We start from the raw sequence: 17,539 nt of genomic DNA on the forward strand, positions 1-17,539 counted from the left end.
GCCCTCTGAACCATTCAATGCCCCAGAACCCCCAAACCCCACAAGTGGAAGCTGCAGTTTTACCCACCAACCCTTTCTCAGGGACAAAAGCATATTTAACGCTTGGGTCTGCACCTCTGGTGTGTCTCTCTCTTCAAAGAAATCTCCCACAGGCATACGGGGGCTGAAGCTGAAGTGCTCCCGGCGGACACTTTGCACCACATTGCGGCTCAGGTACTAAGAGGAGACAAATTGCATTAATAAAGGCACAGCACTACTATGCCTTTTGACCAGCGAGAGCACAAGAAAAGGACCCAAAGTACACAATGCCAGCTGTTGCCACTGAGCCCAAGAAAAAAGCCCATGAAAGCTACATTACCTTGATCACTTCCGGGAACTGTTTCATCCTCTTCCCACAGGGGCCGTAATACCAGGTCTCCCCCTGCCATCGGTGGCTGCCCTTCTTGATGCGCACCTCTCTCCGCCACCTGCCAGAGAAGCACATGGGCCCTGCCGCCAGGTCACACCCCTACCCACTCTCAAGCCACCCAGGAGCCAAGCCCACTGAGCAGATGACCTGCCCCGTATCTGTTGCACTAGAATTGCATGTAGATGCAAACACAGCATGAGACACAAGCTTGGCTAGAAGGGAGGCCTGAGATCCACAAACCACTCAGGGCCTCAGGAGAAAGCCATGCACCAAACTGCACAAGCCCAGAAAGCCCTCCCCTCCTCCCTTTACAAAGTCAGTGATACCAACAGCCAGAAACCACCCCTTCTCCCCATCACTGATGCCATTCAGGGCAATTATGGGGCTTTCAGTGAAGAGGATGAAGACCTGAGGATATAAAGGCAGAAATGACAGAGAGGGTGGGGAGGCAAGAGGAAGAATACACTAGCTGCTGACTCCCTGAAATGACTCCGCAGGCCAGGGTTTATTAAGAACTCTGTATTCTGAGGAACAGATTATTCTAAGACTAAGCCGTATCTTCCTCTGAAAACTTTAAGCAGAACTCAAGACTTGGGACCACAAGCAGCCTAGATAGGCAGGGATGGGGAAGATCAGGAATGCATTTCTTCTTTTTTTAGTTTTTAGGAAGGCAATTATTCTTCAAGGCCCTTGGTGTCAGCTGGTTTGTTCATTCTGGTCAGATACAGTTCCTGCCCTTACCTCTCCAAAGAGCATTAAAAAAAAAAAAAATCCCAACTCATCAGGACTAAGCCACTCCCCCTTCAATGCTATCCCTTTTCTAAGCATATAGGACAAATCAGTTAATTTGGATATCTAAGCCCTAAGGTCACAAACTGAGTTTGGGAAAGATCATAGCTGCAGACCCCTGAGCAAAAAACTAAGTGGCCACAAGATGAGGACAGAATAGGTGAGGGAAGGCAGATACTGTGAGAAGAAAAGCCTAGGAAGCTCAGAAGAAACACTATCATTGCGAATAACAGTCCTTTAATCCATTCCTGTCTAGCCCATTCCTTGCCCTCTCAGGTGAGAGGAGCTCCCTTCCCTTCTTCCTAGAGTCATTCATTGAATTTGTCAAGGTCAGTGCATGTAGCAAACTAGAGCATTTACCCATGCTGGAGTGGAAGACGAACTTCTTCTGGGGTAGCAATTCGTCTCCTCAGAACATCACCTTGGGAGGAAAACAGGGGATACCCAAGTTAAGAGTTCAAGCAGAATGTTGCAACAGGGGAGCGTTAAATAAATACCACATGGGACAGAAAATTTCCTGGCACCAGCCCGGGTAGAACAGAATCTGGACACTCACCACCACCAGAAGTAGTGACTCCTTCTCCAGTGGTCTCTTCCAGGTCAGCAGTGCTTTCAGGGAAGCTGCTGATATCCTTATTTACCGGGGAGGCTGTTGGGAAGACAGCTGCAGGGGAAGCTGCAGGGGACGCTTTTGGGGAGGTCACTGGGGAGGCCATCAAGGAAACTTCTGAGGAGACTGGTGGGAGGGCTGCTGAGGACGTTGGAGAGACTGTCGGGAAAGCTGGGGAGACGACTGGGGAGATTTCCGGGGAGGGTGCTGGAAAAACTACTGGGGAGGCTTCTGGAGAGACTTCTGTGGAAGCTGCTGGAGAAACTGCCAGGGAGATTGCCGGGGAGGCTGTTGGCGAGACTGCTGGCGAGGCTGCTGGCCGTCGCTGGATGGTGGACGATTGGTCAGGGGCTGGCTGCGTTAGAGGTGGTGGCAAGTCTGAAGCCTGAGTTTCCATTTCTTCCTGTTCTGCATCACTACCATTATTCAGGTCAAAGCCGTTATCTAGAATCCAAAGGGACAAGATAGGTAAAGGAAAAATCGTGTCATACAAAACAAGAGAATCTGCACAGTCAAACCTGGACGAAGCTAAAGAGGGTTACTTCAAGGGCTTTCCCTAGGGTTGGCTGTCCTCCCTAACCATTCACGAAGGTTAGAGGGCAAAGCTGCCGCTGCTGTCACTGTGTGAAGAAATACCTTTCACCTGGAGCCAGTTAAGGCCTCTGGCCTCTTTTTCTGAAAGCCCACGTCTCCCAAGTCCTTCAGGGTGCAGCAGTCTGCGCCTTTCTGAGTCCCACGACACTCTATCCCATAGCCCCTTCGGCCCCCAGGAAGGTGCTCCCAGATTTCTGACCCCGAAGGGCCTAACTAAGGAACATGTTCTCTCACCTTTTCCCAGGTCAAGGACTTCCTCACTTACCTTGCAGGACAGATTCCCCAAGGACAGGTGGAGAGGTGGGGCTGGCAAAGATAGAGGCTGAAGTCTGGCTGTCATCTGCCAGGAGACTGAAGGCCGTGGCGTTATTAAGGGAAGGGCAATCAAGGGCAGAGATCACAGGGCTGTCCTCGAGAGGCAGCTTGTCCTCTGCGCCCATCAGCTCTGCGTCGTCTATACCATACAGTCCTCCACTCACTGGCTCTTCATGGGGTGGAAGAATCAGAAAACAAGGTTTAAGAAATACTGGTCTGAATACTTCCAATTCTAGTTCCGACCGTGTGAAGGCTCTTTCTACTATTACGGAAATTTTACAGCCTTCTTCCTGAAAGAGTAAAGTCACCAAGCCATAGGGGTCATAAAAGTTTGAAGTGGAAATGAGGGGAAAAGCTGGCCCTATAACAACCCACAGACCAATGCAAAATTTTAGCATCTATCATAAAATAGGCCTTTATTTCAGTGGGGGTAAAAGGTAGCTGTTCATGAGCAAATGCCTTCTTTCTAGTTAGTGAGAACCCAAATAGCCCAACTGTGTGGTAATAAGTCCCAATCCAGTGAATTATTAAAGCCCAGGGCTCTTGGCCAAAAGGAACCTTGGGAGAGAACCTGGGAAATGAACCAATTGAGCTCAGAGTGCAGTTGGCCCAGTCAGGCCAGTGGCATGAGACTGTGGTCTCACAAGATTATCTGGAGGCCTCCATGCCCCAGAGTCCTGAATCCTTTCCCTGGTTTCCTCTCTCTTCCTGGTGGCAGGAGCTGGCTGTTCTCTGCATGGGCAAGTTGAAGGGAGCCAGCCTCCGAGCCTACCTGGTGCCAGCGTGTTGAAGGGCTCCAAAGAGACCTCACTGAGGATCGGCGTGTCTTCCAGTTGGTCAGGAAGATGTGAAGGGTCATCTAAGCAGCTCACTGCGGGGTCCGGGACCAAGACCGCCACTTCCTGGTGTAATGATTCCACAGAAGGGATGGTGCCATTGTAACCACACATCTTCAGTTCTAGGAAATACCCGGAGCGGGCAAAAGTCAAAATCAGCGCCTTCACCTGGCTCACTAGCTACCATAGGCAGGCAGTCTTTGCTAGAGGGATGGTCACTCTTTCAACATTTACAGATGCCAGTTCCATGTTTGGTACAGATCATATCAAGATACTCTGAGTGAACAGGGACGTACTAGGAAGTCCTACACCAGATAAAAATAGGGGAAAGGAGCGCAGTGTCTAAGACAAGAATCTCATCGTGTTCTCAGCTAGTTCCCCATTTCAGTGGGAACAGGTGGTAAACAGAGAAAACACCTTGTGATTTTGTAGGGTGGTCACCCTTATACTTGGAATCAATAGCAAACTAAGTATTTGTCTATTTTGAGGGAAAAGATGAGAGGGATGGTCTATGTACCAACGCGAACAACAACAACAGGAAACCGAGTAGACAAGCCATATGTGCTCCGCCTGCTTCCTTCCCTCCTGCACGTGCCGGTCACTACCAGGGCTCAGGTCACTTTAGCAGCCAGCCTGGCCCTGCCATAGTCAAGTCAAATTGGCCTCAATGCCTCCTGCTAATGCCCCAAGCACTTTCTATATTTTGGAAGAAGGCTTTCTTGATGCAGGGTGTCTATTGGGGCTGTTTCGGGCTCGCCCACCTGCCCTCTCCAGGCCAGCAGCTCTGCATGAGCTTGAAATAATTTGTACTCCCACTCGCGAGCTGGTGCTGCTGCCACAGAAACACCAGCCATTTGGCTCTGCTAATCACCAACATGCAAATCAGCCTCCACTGCAGAGAGCTGGAAAGACAAGTTTTCCTCACCTCAAAAAGCCACTGCCCCCACAGCCCGGTTCCCCTCTCCGACTCAGCCCCCAGGCCCCGTCATACCTGGCTGCTCCTCTTCGAGCTCCAGGCTGCCTACCAAGCCAGTGCCATTCTCTGCCACAACTGAAGTCAGCTCCTTTTCTGCCGCCTCATCGGGATGGATACCACTGCCTACCTCCTGGGAGGGTGCAAAGGTCTGGATGCTGGATCCCAACATGGGAGAAGTCTGTGGAGAGGTGAAAAAACTAGGGGGTCCATTGGGCATCACCTCAAAATTCTGGTCAGGAAAGGAATCATACAGTTCCTGTGAGTCGAAGTTAAGCCCCATGGGACTCTGGGTACCGTTGGCCCAAAACTCTTGGCTCCCAGCCCGAAGGTTAGTGTTGTGACTTGGGGACGAAGGTTGCCGTGTGCCCCCAAGGATGCCGTTGAGTGGGTATTGTCCTCCCGAGAACTGGGACAAAAGGGGTGGGTCCTTGAGGTTGCTGCCAGGATTGGCAGATGGGTACTGTGAGTAGTTCCAGAGACAGTCGTAGGCCACGTTGGGGTGATGGAGGTGTGAGGTGCTGGAGGAGTGGGGAACAGAGTTCAAAATCCCTGAAGTAGTAGTGTGAGATACAGTAGATAAGCCATTAACATTCACATCCCCATTCAAACCTGGCAGAGAGGAAGGAAAAGGGTCAGTTACAGATGTGCATGCAAGCGACTCTCCCGACTCTATCAAAGGAATAGCACTGACTAGAAAAAGGGAAGGTGAAGGGGAGGGGGATTCCCCCTCTGCTATATTTATAGCTTTCTGGTCTCCAGGGAACACCCAACCCAGATGCTCCTGGATGTTAGCTTAGCAACTGCTGCTGAAGGCTGCTGAGTAGGGGGCTGGGGCGCTCTCCTGGTCTACCACAGGGGTGACCAGCAAAGCTAGCTGCTGCTGAGACTCAGGGCTCTTTATTTTTTGTTTAAATGAAGCTGTTTGCAGACTCCCTACAGTGACTTGCATTCTTCCCCATCCTTACTCCCTAGAGGAATTCTTCTTTTGGAGTGGCATGACTGAATTCACCAGGCCCCTCTTGCCCCAGGGCCTGTTTGGCCCCACAGTGGCACCAGAAGGGACAGCCTCCACCTCAGTGGCACATGCAGACCGAGCACTTTGTGCTGGGCTAAGAATAGAATTTGCAGTCACACAGCAGCAAGATCCCAGCTCAGAAGGCTGGGCTTAGCCCCTCCCCATAGGCGCTGGAGAGTAATACGCAGGGGAGGGGGGGATCTCTGCGTGACCAGTACTGCAGACTTCGGTTCTCAACACCAATGGCAACCTCTAGACTGGAGGACAAGATAAAAGGAACCAAGATCTAAGGAAGCTGGAGGGGAGGGGGTCCTCCAGTGAAATAAAGGAGCTTCTAATCTATCTGTAACCCCCTTGTGGAGGATAGGAAATGGGAAATAGCCTATGGCAGTAGTTTTCTACTGCGAGGAAGAAGCATCTGGGCTTCACTCTGCTTCCAAGCATAAAGTACCTGAAACCCAGGCAAGATTAGAGAGGTACCTGGCAGAGCCATGGTACAAGGCAACTGATAAGCCAAATCTAGGAAAAGACCTGATCTTGGCAGCAACACGTCTATCCAGAATTATAGACATTTCTTTCTGGGGAACTGGGTAAGCATTAATCCTCCCTGTCCCTACTTCCGTCCTCCAGGACAGGAGGTGGCACCGGCACTTCAGGCGTCTGCCCTCTTTGTACTGCACAAACTAAAAGGCGAGCACATCCCAACCTTCACCCAATTCCTCCACCCCCAGTCCTAGGGTGGGGGCTTCTCCAACTTCTAAAAACAGCTTCTCAGAGGGCCGGCCCTTTATCTCTCTCGCTCATGGGTTCAACCTGGTTATCAGACGCCGTAGCCACCTCACCACTCTCTGGCAGTAGCCAAGGGACAGAGATGACAGAACAGGCTAAGATGAAAAGGCCAGTATGTTTTTCTAACAGCTTCCAACCTTAAGTCAAGACTAAAAGTGTTGCTTCCATAAACCCCTAGCATTTGTTCTTAGAAGCTTGATTTCTCTCCAGCAGCTCAAGTTCTAAGGATTCACTTCCTCCCTCCCCAGCTGGCACAGAGCTGTGGTGAGGTAGCTAGCCCAGAGGGGAGCCAAATCTTGTCCCCATCAAACTGCTCTAAAGGAATGATGCCCACTCCCTCCCCAGGCCACATGGCCCTCACTCACTTTTCCCTTGCTGGGGGAAGTTCATGGGAGACCCGTTAGTGTAGAGGCCCTCCCCTGAGGAGGGAGAGGGTTTCAGTCCTGAGGCAGCAGGTGCAGGGGGAAGGCCAGTAAAGTTAAAATGGTCGTTTGCCTCCATTTCTGTAGGAGGGAAGAAAGAGGGGGAAAAAAAATACTGGCGGTTAAACAAGGCTATGTCACCTCAAATTTTCTAGAGGGAATGCCCCCTCCCCTCTATCTACTCAACCTTCTACCTAAGTACTAGGAGGAGGGTGGAAGTTGAAAAAAAGAGGAGGAAATATACTCCTAACCTGGGCAATGACCTATAGAAATAGTCTTTTAAAGTCAGCCTTGTAGAGAGTTAGTGAGAAAAACCAAGATACAAACCTGTACGAGTCTTCCCCCGTATGAGTCCCACCCTCTTAACTTGCACCCGAAGTTACCCGTCTATGTTACATTCTCCATTCCTTTATTATTTTTTTCCCCTCATGGTAAGGCCAAAGTTGCACAGAATGTTCTCAAAACTATCTTTATGAGGAAGCCACAGAAATGGGGCTATTGGCAAAAAAAGAACATTTGATATATACCCTGCTTTGTTTTATTATTATACTTGAGTTAAACAATTTCCACACCATCCTATTCATAGCCCTAGACATCTGAAGAAGATAATATTGTTATATTAGTAAAGGGATTATAGTATGAGAATGCAAAGAAAATGTGAACAGTTTCTCTCAGCAATAAACCCAAAAATAAATTTATCATTGATAGAGAAAGAAAAGAGGGAAGAAAGATAGGAAGCATAAGTCAGAATTATTGGTAAAGTCTGGCATGTCAATCAGATACTTATGACGTACAACGGCGTACTAATTCGATATGATCTGTCTTGATACAGAAAAAGCAACTCCTTGGGTTACTATGTTTTTAAAAGGGCAGAAGAATTCAGGTAGAAAGATTTCTTTATCAAGCTCCCAAGAGGAGGCAATAAGCTGACCTAGGTGATGTTTTAAATAACCTCTTTTTTAAAAGTACCAGAAGTAAAGCTTTTTAAAGAATGCATAAATTGGTTAAGAACATATACGACCATTGCTCAAGGTTTGCAAGAGTCATGATCCTGAATATGCTAGATAATGCAAATTAGACACTATTAGGTATGTGAATTTAATATAATTTTGAGCATGAAATATGAACCTTGCATAGCATATAGCATGACAACTCTAGGATTTTCCAGGCTCAATACCATAATTATCTCTACCTCCATCAATTTTAACTGAAATTTTGAGAAATAAAAGCAATTTGTATTTTGTTGATTTAAGGGAAATAAATTTTTAGGATTGACTTATTTTTCTATCTTCACTCTAAAACAAGCAGCAAACCTAAACCTATGCATCAATGAAGAAACTGGGTTTACATAGAAAGACCTCAGGGTTTCCCGCCAGGATTTCCCTATAGTTAAGGGCCACTCCTTAGAAGGGATCTGAAAAATAAGCATCATGGGATTAGTGATCCTTCTGAAATGAAAGACATCAGGAGTAAAGTTCATTCCCTAATTCTCTAGGTTAGGTTCCTTCCAAAGTCTATATGACAGAGCAAAGAGGACACTGAATAATTAATTTCAGAAGTCCCAGAAATGCTATGCCTGAAGAGCCAATCTCATTTGACTCCCACCTCTTCCCTCCCCGTTTTATGCACAGCCACACACGCACACCCCTTCTCTCCTATGTGCACTGGTCTATATCCTCTCACTCAATGATAGATCACAGTTCATATTTCCACTTTCTATTTGTCCATGAGGAAACCAGTGACCTTCTCCTCTCTGCTACCCTGGGAAAGCTCAGCATTTCCTGTCTCATAAATTTTATACTAATAAGGATAAATGGATGGCTCATAGAAATCAGATAAGTAAAAGGAATGGGAAGTTATCTAGTGCCTGAAGTCTGTTTCCCCACTAACCTCTTCTGAAGGGTCATCAGGCCCACAATCACTTCATTTAGAAGAGGCTTCCTGGAAACATAAAATGCTCTTTGTGCTGTGCAGTGAAATCAGCACAACAGTGGGCTCTAGGTTCAAATCCCAGCTCTACTACCACTAGCTGTGTGACCTTGGAAAAATCACTTAACGTTGCTGAGCCTGTTTTTCATTATTAGTAAGAATTTTAGTACCCACCTCCAGAGCTTGTAAGGATTAAAGAAGAAAATTTATATAAAGAACCTAGCATAGTGTCTGACACCCAGCACTCGATACATGTTAGTTATTATTATTAGACAAAAAGAGTAAAGACTGTTTAGTTTTCAAAAAGATAATCAGGTCCAAAAGGTCAAAATATAATTTAAACTAATACCAGCATGGAAGACAATATATAACTAGGGAGGATCCTCCTAGCCAGACTTCCCTTTAGGCAACTTGACTCTTGATTTCAGATGTCACTTAAATATGGGATCACAGTATGGGGATGCAAAGAAAATGTGAACAGGTCCTCTCAGCAATAAACCCAAGGTTGTTTCATTTTAACCTTCCTATTCAAGATGCTTTGCACAACAATAAAGCCTGAAGGTAAATTATGCCCTCCCATCTAGAACTAGTAAGGACACCAGTAAAGCAAAGGAGTGTCTCCCTTTGAACTAATAGGATTTTGGCCAAATGAAAAAAGAAATCAGTCAGTGCCCAACCCCCAGAATAGCCGACAGTTCTCATGACCAGGAAGTACAATCAGGCCAGCACACAGCCCAGTCTCAGTAGTACGTAAATGGATCTCTTAAGAGCCTCTCTGCTTCATTTATAAGAGTTAAGGGACAGTGCCCCTTAAGCTTGAAGCAGTAAAGCCACTGCCACATGGCCAAATGGGCTGCTTTTCTCTCAGTTGCAAATTGAAGAATTACTACTCTGTGGACCTGTGACATGGTTTTAACAGAAAAAGGCTGACAAAGCACAAAGTATTGAAATAAATATCATAGATTTTAAGACTTGCAGGTACCGTGACCACTCCTAACACTCAGACCTCTGAAGCTACCTACAGAAAGACAAGACACATTAGCAACACTGAGCTAGACACTTCGGCAGTCCCTAAAGCTCTTTGGTTCTCCCCATACAGTATACCAAAATCCCACAAATATGTTCCTAAATCTTTTTTTTTTTTTGGGGGGCGGGAGATTTCAAATGTTTATCTGTATTAAACACCAAATGCAAATTTTGCTGTATAGTAAATAAATCATACCACTGTGTCTTAACTCTGTAATTGTGAATGTTATGAAGAATATTTCTCAACTCTATACATCTCTGGATTCACCCCACCATACTCTAATACAGTGGTTCCCAACCAGGGGTGATTTTGCCCCCTGAAGGGATATTTAGTAATGACAAAAGGTATATGCTACTGGCATCTAGTAAGTAGAAGGCTAGCAATGCTTCTAATGATCCTGCAATACACAAGACAGCCCGCCACGACAAAGAATTATCTAGCTCAAGATACCAATAGTGCCAAGGCTGAAAAATCATGCATGCTCCAATACAAAAGCTGCCCCATTCCCCATTCCTACCCCATTCCTAGGGAAGTTCCAAAAATTTTCACTACTCCTAATTCCTGATGCTGCAAGCAAGGATGCTTTGACTTGCATATCTAAAAACCCCTTCCCTGGCCCCTGGCTAAGCTGTCTTCTTTTACCAACACAGAGTTCCACGTGACAAGCCACAAAATTGACGTGCCTTCTTCCCCAATCAGCATAGTCCATTCTGACAGCCCTGGTAACAATCTTCCCTTCAAACTCTGACTCAGACTACAGCACGTACTGACTGAGGCTCATTCTCTCAAAATCTCTTTTCCTTAACTCTCTCTCCTAGTCAGGAGAGAAAGGCAGGAGGAAGATGATGAAAGAAGGAAGATCATACCAAGGGGAGGTTACTCAAAGACAACTGCCATGTGCAGGTTGCTCAGGAGAACACAAAGAAGACTGTTCTCGTCCTTATTTGTTCTAAACTATATTAAGTTCTACAGCATCAATCAGATATTATGTTCTACCACTATATCTCCAGCACCTAATTTAGTGCTAAGTACATAAAAGGATGAAAGAAAATACATTATTTGTTGGACCCATAGATTGAACAAATGAGTGAGTAGATATCTTTTCTATCACTACCAGCTTACTTATCCAAAAAGTTATGGTTTTTGCTCCTATTCTCAGATAACCAAAAAATTCAGCTTTATCCTTTACAGAGATAACAACTTATAGAGGAAAGAGAGGCCCCAAATCTTGACATATTTTAGACAGTTGTACCCTGCAGAAAATAAGGCAAGGAAACAGAAGTACCGAGAATATAAAAAGGCAATAAATTTAAGCTCTAAATTAGTAAAATGTTCTGCTTGATTTAAGGCAGGGAGTAGGTTTTAAAATATTTGTTGACTGAATAAAGGAGCCATATAACAATCTAGGCCGGGTTTTCTGCCACAGCTCTGGTCACTTCATGGTCAGAGAACTGGAAATGCCTCTGAAATTGCAGGACACTAAAAACCACACTCTAGAGGTTGTAACAAGGTTATCTCCCTCTTTTGGCTCTCTCTGATTATTTCTCAGAAATTCAGCTCTAACAGTTAAGGACTTCACCTTTCAGTTAAGAAGATACATCCTCCTCTGGAAAAATCCTGAGCTGAGAAGGTAGGTGAAGGTTCCCTTTTGGTGAGGCAGGTTATAAAGAGTCCAATCCCAGGAGACCAAGAGCAGTGAGACCGCCTGTCCCTTAAGAACCCTCATGTTTTAGTTTTTTGATGAATTTTTAGTAAGATTACATTATACTGCTTATCTTATTCTTTATAACTAGGAGGACAAAACACCCAGTAACATAACACAATTCTACTTTCATTGCCAGTGACCCAACGACAAACTCCAGAGCTCCTCAAAGCTTTTTGTTTTGCAAGATTTCATCAATTTCAAAATTATGCAGTCGGACAAGCTGGTGACAAATGGTCCTTCTGACCCACCTGTAACAGTGCTGATAAAGTATTAATCTTGGGCTATGAGGTATCTGAGAGCATTCATATCCCAAGAAACAAATCAGGAAGATTACTCGCCCCAGGAAATACCTCCAGAGTTTTATACTTCACTCTATGTCATAGTTTTGTACTTCACGTAAAAACTTGGGCTCACTGAGCACATCTCACACAAGGTCAAACATCACACCAGTTACTGGACTAAATTCCACACTATTTTAACAGTAAAAGAATATAGCAGACGTCTTCAGAGGTGATAAGAAAGGTCAACAGCAGCAAGACACAGTCAGTCAATAACCCTAACAAGCTTTGCTTCTCTCTTGGCAACACCTGATTCCAGAACCACAAGACTGCAAGATGAGCCTCTCAGGGCATTCTAGATTTCTTACTGGCTCTGAGGTCAGCTCACATAGTTCTCTCTATACCTCAAATATTTTCCTTTAGAGAGGAAAGAAAAAAAAGAAAAAAAAGGTCAATATTAAGAAATCCACTTCTCTGATAGAAAAATGCATCCATTTTACAAAACTATGAAAGGTTTGTTTCACTCAGCTTTCTGATCATGTATCACATGAAGTCAGTATCCACTTTCTCAAAATCATCTTCTATTTCTTTAAAGAGTCCAAAGAAAAGAGTGGTCTTTCTCTTTCCTTCACTTTTAACCCCCAACAGGGAAAATCAATTTACTATTCTGTCAGGTCCCAATTTAGATAAACAAAGGCTGAAGAAAGGGGAACTTAAAATCAGTGTCACATCAACCCTATCAGAAAGCAACTCAAGGGAGTGGCCGGTTAGCTCAGTCGGTTAGAGCGTGGTGCTGATAACACCAAGGTTGCCAGTTCGATCCCCACATGGGCCACTGTGAGCTGTGCCCTACCTAAAAGAAAAAAAAAAAAGAAAGCAACTCACACCACCCAGTCTAGCAGTGGGGCAAGGAAAAGGACAATGACATTGGACTTGTTTGTACTGTTTCCAGGAATCAACCCCAACAGCCCCAGTGAAAAGAGCAATAATGCTATCTTAAAAATGATGCTGCTGCTGTCACATAATCACATATGTCTATTTATTCATAACGGGCCTTCTACAATTCAGGTGGGAAGTTTGTGGCTGGAAAATACTGAAGAGCTTATTTACATGTCAGGTTTCATCAGTTTTCAGGGTAGTCCAAATATCTTAATACCTCATCTCTCAAAACATAAAATCCTGTGGCCAACTCTTGTCTAACCAAACCCAGTGTCTAACAAAGTGCCTGGGGACATAGTACATACAGTCCATCACTGTATGCTGTAATAGAAATCCTCCTGGAATTAGTAGGTGGGAAAAAGAGAAAATCTGGACACATGACATTGCACAGAACAGAGCAAAAGCTTACCACTCTCCAAGGAGGGTAATAAGATGTCTTTTAGGGGCTGAAGAGTAAATCACATGATAGCTAACTCTCCTAATTAGCTGGTTCTGCAGAAGGTAAACTCTTCAGCACTCTGTCAACTATTTGGCTTCCCAAAGGGACTAGCCTTATGCTAGAATCACCTGTGAGAAACAAGCCCCCCCACTCGCACTCTGCCAGTCAGTCCCTTCCCCAACACACAAACCCCATTCACAGTTCAATTTTTCCATTCCCCCTTCTTCTTCCACCTCTCACAACCTACCCTTCTTCACCTCACAAGTTCACATGCTCAGGTGCTCTGCAATACAGAAACTGTCACACTTAAGATTAAGCAGGATTTTTAAAAGTCACTCTCCTGCCACAAAAGATCCCAAGTCCTCCTGGCAGTTTTCTCTCCCGTGGGAATTTGCGTCACTTATATTCAAAGTGTAGCCCTGCTGGTGGATGACTGACTAAATGTGCTTCTCCACGACCTCTAGCTCAAGGGAAAATAAAAATCAAGACGGAGACAGAGATGCTCTGGAGAAGGGATTAGGATCAGTGAGTCAACTACAGTGAGTGACTACTTCCAGTTGACAAATTAAGTTTACAAAAAAAGAAAAAAGTTGAACGAAAAGACTCAGACCACATGGTTGGCAGGATCCAAGCTTGCCCAGAAGGCCTCAGAAAATGAAAGCAAATCTGATTAAAATGGACATTTCAAAACAACAAGAGACGCAGCAGCAAACGCACAGCTGCCATTTCCCGGCCACTTCCTGCGGGAGGCTTGGGGGAGGGGCTATTTGTGTACAGATGGAGGTGGAAGCTATCCCCCCCACCGCCCCCCGAAGGACACAAATCTCTCACTCCAATAAATCCTACAAAGAATTGCTATTGGTATTGCCTTTCCCTGAAAATTGGTAACATCGGGAAAGAAAGGGATGATGCAGAATGATCTTTTCCGCCACGGAAGTGGGGATCCCCTTAGCGAGGGATCCCCTTGGAAAGGAATCCCTCATTATTCTTCCCTTCAGTCCCTAACCCACCTAAAACCCGGGCGCCTCAGCATCAGCCCTATCAATCTCCATCCTGGCGTGGGGGATTCTCCACGGACTCGAGGGCCCCAAGCCCAGCACACCACCACTCAAGCAAGGCCCTCTCCGGCTGGTCACGGTCAAGAAAACGTACACACACACGCACTCGCCCCCGAGGGAGACATCCTGAGACCCTGGAAACCCCTTCTACCGTTCACTTACCGCTGCCAAAACGCCCCAATCCCCACAAACCGGGTGTTTAACCCGCCCAGGGAACCCCCTCATCTACCCTTCGCACTCGGGCAATCCCCACCCCCACCCGAGGAGGTGGAGCCCCTCCCGGGGATTCCACCCCGAGTCCGCCACAGGAGTCATCTCCAACAGCCAGGCGGCTTCTCCGCCTCCTCGTCCTCGTCGTCGTCGTCGTCGTCGTCGCCGCCGCCGTCGCCGGGAGCCTCCACAGCTCCTCCCGCCCCTGCCGCCCCATCCCGGGTCTTTAGCAGACCCGCCAGCCCCCTTCTCCACCCAGCCTCTCGGGCAGGGAGACCTCCGCCCGGGGCTGGAGCCTAACTGGAAATCAGCTCCAGTCAGCTTCTCGCCTCAGGCGAGGCTCCAAGCGGCTCCGGAGCTTAGGTTCCCTGAGGGAAGCCGCGGATGGAAACGGGGTTCCCTCCCGTCAGGCCCCCCGCCACAGACCCAACAGACCTGAGGCGGCGGCGTCCAGCCTGGCTCGGGGCTTGTCTCTCCCCGGGGGACAGACGGTTCACATGGCCGCGCTCCGGGCGCCAGGAGGGGAGGGGACCGCAGGGGAGGGGGCTTGGGGTCCGGGAGGGGGGAGGGGGGACGCGGCTCAACCGCGGGGCCCGAGCGGAGCCAACATGGCCGGCGGGGGAGGAGTAAACCCAAGCCGAAGGGGGCGGGGAAGCTGCGGTCGACAGAGAGCCGCCCTCCGCGGCCTCCGCCACCGGGTCCTAGTGCCTGACAGTCTGTCTTCCCCAACCCGGATCTGGGTCCTAGCGCCGCGGTATCTCCCTAGTCTACCCGGCAGCTCCCTCTGCACTGCGTCTCAGGGCCAGTAGTCCCGCTGCACACTGAACTAACTGAAAGGCGTGCCATGGTCCCAAGGTTAACCAAAAGACCGCATTTCTAGGACCAAGGCATGTGCCACTTCCCTAATGGGGGGGAGGGGGGACGGTGAGAGATAATTTCGGGGGCATTTATTTCCCAGGCTGGGTAGTGGAAAAGTGGAAGTGTAGAAGCGGAAAGGTTAGTCAGCAAAGTTCAGTCCTGGTAGAGGTGGAGAAAGGCAAGAGCTTGCTGCGTCTACTGCCCACTTACCTCTGTCTCGTAGGGGCAGACTGGTCCTGCCTGGATCACCACTTTCCTGGCGACATCTGCAGGGCCATGGGGATCGGGAAGATTCCTGTGCGTAGGAAAAGGAAGCTTGGCCATGGGACCAGACAGGGAAGACCTGAGTCTAGCCTACACCTGGTCAGAGAAGCAGGGGATGAACAAGCAGGAAAACTAACCAGCAAGTAAGATGGCCCAAATGTCCACCTATTCTACAGTTCCAGTCCTTTTTCTGATAGGGCTCTATAACTGTGTGAAACTTGATGAGAAAAGTCTACCACAGGACAAGAATTTGGTTATTATCTAACATGTCTATTGCAGGGCCCCAGGATGGGGAACAGGTCATATATGCTGTTAGAATTTAGAGAATTTCTAGTTCAACCTTCTCGTTTGGCAGATAAAAAAAATTAAGGCCCAGGGAGGTTAATCAACTTGTTCAAGATCAAACAGTAGATGAAATGTGACTAGAAGCCAGGTTTCCTTTCCTTGCAACTCAACAGGCTTTGCAGACTTCAAAGTAATTCCCATTCAATTCAATTAGATGCAGTGTTACAAACAATTGCCTAAACTGTGCAAAACTCAGGCTGAATATTCTGGAAGAGGAATATGGGGAGGATGTTGAAACTCTGGAAGGTTGAGGGGTCAAGAAATACCTTTTCCTCTGGTGGTCTGGAGAGGAAGGACATCTGAAAAGTGGGTGGGGACAGGGCATGGGCAAACACATCAGTCTAGATTGGATTTCCTTACTCCACAGAGTGGGCTCTTCCTGACTTATGGAGACTCTACTCTCCACTACAAATGGCTCAGAGAGGCTAAGAAGGAAGTGAGCTTCAGCAAAGTCTCAAGAGTGTGTGGGCCAGAGAGAGAGAGGAGTCTAAGAGGGTTTGGAAGGGTTTCTCTCCCTCTCCTGAGATAAGCAGACTACGAGGGGGAAGGGAGTAGACAGGTAGAAATCAAAATCCTTCTCTTCTCCCTAAGTAGCAGGTTTATAGATCACGTTAGAGAAAAAAATAAAGACCCTCCAACAGCCTCTGACCTCAAGTCCCTGCGTAAATAGGGGTCACACTCAGGGGAGAGGGGTCCTTCCTTCTGGAGAAAGCGGGGATCCAGTAAACTTATGCTAAGGAATGCCCGCCACCACCACCCCGAATCCCCAAAATAAAAATACAGGTAGGCGAAGATGAGAGCTCAAGGCATGGTACTGGCTTGCTAAAGGGTCGAGGGAGAAAGCTGGTATCTTTTTTTTCCTCTCTTTCTTTTTCCAGGGCGGATGAGGGAGAATCTTCCTACCTCCCGCTCCCAATCATAGGGCAAGCCAGCCGGAGACTTGAGGCAGGGGAGGAGCCTGCGCCAGTCAGACGGGTGTAGCCACGCCCCTTCCTCCACCACTACACACCCACACACACCCACCCACTGGCTCCACTGCGCTCCGGAAGAGCCGGTTACTCCTGTGCGCCCCACTGACTGCCCCCACCTCTTCCGAGCCCCAGGCCTAGTCTCCAGGGCAACCCCTAGCACTACCCTAGCCAAGAGCGGTTGGGAAGAGGGGTGCTGGATAGGAGAGTGCCACCCGGGATTAGGAAAGAAAGTGGGGCAGAATCTATGTTTCCAATCTGATGCAGAAAGACTACAATCATCTTTTCCCCTGAATGAGACCACTCCTCATCGCATCTAATCAGAGATCTTTCTTGCCCTTTGAAAAAGGATGAGGGTGGATGTCAATATGCCCAACAGCTGGGTGTTTACCTCTTGCCAGAAGCCACCCTCAGGCAGCAGCTGTGCATCTCCCCCCATCCAGACGACAGAGGGCAGACTGACCCCATATGTCCCCAAACATTCCACAATCCCATCAGATGTAGCCAATCACACACCCCATCTCCCTCTAGGAAGCTACTAGAAAGGAGAAGGGGTAAATGGTCATTTTTCCCCCCAGCAATTTATGAGAAGGGTACCTAAGGGAATACTCTGAACCTCTCTCAAGCCAGGCCAGTGGGCCGGTAATGAAGAGAAAGAGGAGGGAGGTATAAGCACCTGCTCCCCCTTTCTCACCCTCCCCGTGTTCCTCCTGCACCACCCTGACTCTGGGGTCAGCTGCCACAGTGCCTGGCTCCACTCTGGA

General features: G+C 47.6%; 1 protein-coding gene across 6 annotated transcripts in view; it reads right to left on the reverse strand.

Moving 5' to 3' along the window:
* The window catches only part of BAZ2A (bromodomain adjacent to zinc finger domain 2A), a 32,419-nt gene that overhangs the window by 11,948 nt on the left and 2,932 nt on the right, over positions 1-17,539 (reverse strand). For 2 of the 6 annotated variants that reach the window (XM_033117292.1, XM_033117291.1), the window contains exons 2-9: positions 6,699-6,836; positions 4,545-5,138; positions 3,490-3,675; positions 2,668-2,886; positions 1,755-2,252; positions 1,559-1,619; positions 359-467; positions 115-216 (exon numbers count right to left, since the gene is read on the reverse strand). In XM_033117292.1, coding sequence (XP_032973183.1) covers positions 115-216; positions 359-467; positions 1,559-1,619; positions 1,755-2,252; positions 2,668-2,886; positions 3,490-3,675; positions 4,545-5,138; positions 6,699-6,836 — 1,907 coding nt within the window. Of the gene's footprint in view, positions 1-114; positions 217-358; positions 468-1,558; positions 1,620-1,754; positions 2,253-2,667; positions 2,887-3,489; positions 3,676-4,544; positions 5,139-6,698; positions 6,837-14,775; positions 14,914-15,408; positions 15,494-17,539 lie in introns of those variants that run through there. The other 4 variants (XM_033117293.1, XM_033117294.1, XM_033117295.1 and 1 more) reach the window with 4 other exon arrangements.

This window comes from Rhinolophus ferrumequinum, chromosome 10 (assembly GCF_004115265.2).
Source record: "Rhinolophus ferrumequinum isolate MPI-CBG mRhiFer1 chromosome 10, mRhiFer1_v1.p, whole genome shotgun sequence".
NCBI classification, from domain to species: Eukaryota; Metazoa; Chordata; class Mammalia; order Chiroptera; family Rhinolophidae; genus Rhinolophus; species Rhinolophus ferrumequinum.